This window comes from Pelodiscus sinensis, chromosome 1 (genome assembly GCF_049634645.1).
Source record: "Pelodiscus sinensis isolate JC-2024 chromosome 1, ASM4963464v1, whole genome shotgun sequence".
NCBI lineage: Eukaryota > Metazoa > Chordata > Testudines > Trionychidae > Pelodiscus > Pelodiscus sinensis.
This window is the reverse complement of record NC_134711.1, coordinates 334125542-334129166: the sequence shown is the minus strand read 5'-3', so window position 1 is coordinate 334129166 and position 3625 is coordinate 334125542. Positions and strand designations below refer to the sequence as shown.

At 46.8% G+C, this 3625-nt stretch overlaps 1 protein-coding gene across 1 annotated transcript; it reads left to right on the top strand.

The window, feature by feature from the left end:
* Nucleotides 1–2323: 2323 nt before the first annotated feature.
* On the top strand, nt 2324–3163 carry LOC142818614 (olfactory receptor 52E4-like). Its single transcript, XM_075899574.1, has one exon. It carries the CDS (start codon nt 2324–2326, stop codon nt 3161–3163), a length of 840 nt encoding a protein of 279 aa, XP_075755689.1.
* The last annotated feature ends 462 nt before the right edge of the window (nt 3164–3625 follow it).

The following is a 3625-nucleotide window of genomic DNA, read 5'->3' as shown; positions in this document are numbered from 1 at the left end:
ATCTCCCTAGTCTCCTTGTTCTTTTCTTACCCATGGGCTTTGGTCACCTGTCCCTGTCGAACCTTGTTTAAAGCCCTCCTCACTAGGTTCGCCAGTCTTTATCCAAATACACTCTTCCCCTTCCTTGAAAGGTAAAAGCCATCCCAGCTTAGCAGTGCTTCCTGGAATACCATCCGGTGGTCAAGGAAGCCAAAGCCCTCCTGGTGACCATCTTTGCAGCCAGGCATTCACCTCCAGGATGCACCTGTTTCTGCCCGGGCCCCTTCCTTTGACAGGAAGGATCCAAGAGAATACCACCTGTGCTCTAAAATCGCTCACCCACACTCCCAGAGCCTGTAGCCACTCTTGATCCGCTCAGCATCACCCCTCGCAGTATCATTAGTGCTCACATGGATGAGTAACATGGGGCAGTAGTCAAAGGGCTGGGTAATCCCTGACAATGCTTCTGTAATATTTCAGATATAGACCCCAGCAGGCAGCACCTTCTGTGATGACATGTCAGGGTCACAGATGGGCACCTCTGTCCCCCTCAGAAAAGAGTCTACGACCACCATTACCCTACTTTTCCTATTTGCAGTGCTGGCATCAGACCTCCCAGCCTTGGGGGTACGAAGCTTCTCCTCCTCTCTTGTAGGGCGTGATTCCTTATCTCCTGTATCAAGAAGAGCATAACGGTTTGCTAGTACAACAGCAGGAAGGTTCAGATCAGGGGTGGAGCACTGCCTGGTGCCAGAACTAACCAGCTGCCAGTGTCTCCTCCTCCACCAGCGGTGCGTCAGCAGTACTGTGTACTGGGACAGCTACCTCAGCTGTCTCCACATGAACACTGTCCAGTTCCTTCCATTTTTCATTCAGCTGGGTTTAGACCAAAAGTTTTTCACCAGTAATGACTGTGGCATTTTGACTTTTAACTGTCTCATGGACTCTTAAAGCAATTGCAATTATCCTTCCTGGGTTTTTTTTTCTAATTTTTTTTCTCCCAATCATTTCAGTTGATAATTTCCATCAACAATGGGAAAATCTGTTGAGGGACTTCACGTCCCTAGATAGAAGAAGCTAGGAAATTTCCCTCTTTTTTCCAGGTTAGTGCAATGATATTAATTGTTTATTATCCTCTCTTCTAGCGTACTCCCCTTCTTTGTCTCCTCCCTAAACTAAACTGTCCCTGATGTTCAGTCTGTCCACAAAGGGCAGGCACCCCCATCCTCACAGCCTGTCCCACAAGCCCCCTTTACATCAGCCGTGTCCTTTCCAGAGGCTGAAGGATGAAAACTGAGCACATGTCCCAAGCATCTCAAGATCGTCCTGGATTTAGCCATTGCTTTGACCAAGAAGAGTTTCTATGCACTTAGGGTACATCTACACATGCTCCCTATCTCAAGATAGAGATGCAAATGAAGCAGTGATTTAAATATCCTGTGCTTCATTAGCATGATCTCTCCAGAGTGCTAGTTTGAAACAAAGCCGTTTCATTTTTTGAGGAGTTTCATTAGTTCAAACGAAGGGCTTTGGTTCCTATTAACATGGCACATCTGTTTCCAAATAGCTACATTTTGAACTACTGCGCCAGCGAGATAATGCTAATGACGCGCAGGATATTCAAAACACCACTTAGTTAGCAATTTTGGCACACTACATTTGCATCCCCATCTTGAGATAGGGAGCAAGAGTAAACGTGCCCCCACTAGCTATGACCCCAAGGCCTTTTCATTGTTTGTTCTAACTGGGGTGATTCCCTCTGGCACAGGTCTTGGAAAAGGTTTGTGGTTATTTGGAGTAAGCAGGCGAAAGTGAGGCCCTCTACAGCACTGGATCACTAGCCTGACTTCCCATGCACTCAGAAATATGCATGGATAACAAGGGCCCCAGCACACTTTTTCCAACTGGTGCCTATGAAAGTTTCACAGGTCATGCACCATTATTGAGAACAGAGCTCCATCAAATATGAAATTCATATTAAAATTCAGGTGTTCATCAATCATTGATCCGAAAAATGGAAATGTTACATTTCCGTGTATTAGGAGACCAATCTGACCCAATCATCACAGTATCTACCAGTCTTGCCTGTGTTGTCTGATATAAACTTTGCCTTTCCTTCCAGGACTTTTCCTACAACCACCACCCAAGAACAAGAACAATAGGAAATCAGGAATACATACACTACACAGAGGAGGCATTGCTTTACCTCACAGTTCAACCCATTCTCTTCTACACCATGTCAGATTCTAACACAACCAAAGTCATCAACCCTTCCACCTTCATTCTGCAGGGTATTCCTGGCCTGGAGACAGCCCATGTCTGGATCTCCATCCCCTTCTGCACCATGTATGTTATAACCCTCTTGGGGAATGTCACCATCCTGTGCATCATAAAGATGGACTTTAGCCTCCATGAACCCATGTACTATTTCCTCTGCATGCTGGCCATGACTGACCTGGGTCTGTCCACATCCATCGTGCCTAGAGCACTGAGCATCTTTTGGTTCAATTTCAGGGAGATCGATTTCAGCATCTGCCTCACTCAGCTGTACTTCATTCACTGCTTCATAGCGATAGAGTCTGGAATCCTCGTGGCCATGGCTTTGGATCGTTACGTGGCCATCTGCCATCCCCTGAGACATTGCACCATCTTGAAAAGTGCCACGGTGACCAAACTTGTCCTGGCCGTGGTGCTGCGTGGGATCATGATCATACTTCCATTTGTCTTCCTAGCGAGACAGTGGTCATACTGTGGAACTAACATGGTCCCCCAGCCATATTGCGTGCACATGCCGGTGGTGGGGCTGGCATGTGGTGACACCCGAGCCAGTAGTTATTACGGCCTCTTTGTGGTATTCTCTCTGAGTGGTCTGGATGTGTTTTTTATTGTTGTGACCTATATTCACATCCTCAAGGCAATCTTCAGACTCCCCACAAAGGACGCCCGGCTCAAAACATTCAAGACCTGCATCTCCCACCTCTGTTCCATTTTAGTGTTTCACATCCCAGGTCTCTACTTCTCCTTCTCGGGACGATTTGACAAGAAGAAGCCTCACCCTGTTCAAGTTCTTATTGCCATCATGTACTACATAATGCCCCCGATGCTAAACCCCATCATCTATGGTGTGATGACTAAACAGATCTGGGGTCGGATGCTTCATTGCTTTGTTCACAAAGGAAACTAAGTGCTCTGGCTCACAGAACATGGCTTGTGCTGGCTGGGGAGATGGTGCTTGGCCCTCTTCACCAAATGGCTCAGCCACAGAGTCATTCAATCCTGTCCTGATTTTACTGTGCTCTGCCAGTGAGAAGAAATGGGGAATTGGGCTGGGTGGAAATCGTTAAACACTTAGGATGTCCAAGTGTCCATTTTCTTGTAACTGTATCCCTGACTCCTGACTAGTTCCTCAAACACTGACCCCTAATTGAAAACCATGCACTGGGACTAAATTTATAATTATAGGTGACTCCTTTCCTTACACGGAGATGGAGTGGCCTCCCACATATGTAGAGGGGAGGAACAGCATATAATCCACAATACTTGGTGAAGAATGTGGGCAGCCTGCTAACCCTTACACTAAATGGTCCTGTGCACTCCGCACTAAAACTGTGCCTAGTTGGAGATATGGAGCTTTGGACCAAGCAGG

Coding starts and splice junctions, on each gene's coding strand:
- LOC142818614 (XM_075899574.1), top strand. CDS start 2,324: ATGTATGTTATAACCCTCTTGGGGAATGTCACCATCCTGTGCATCATA.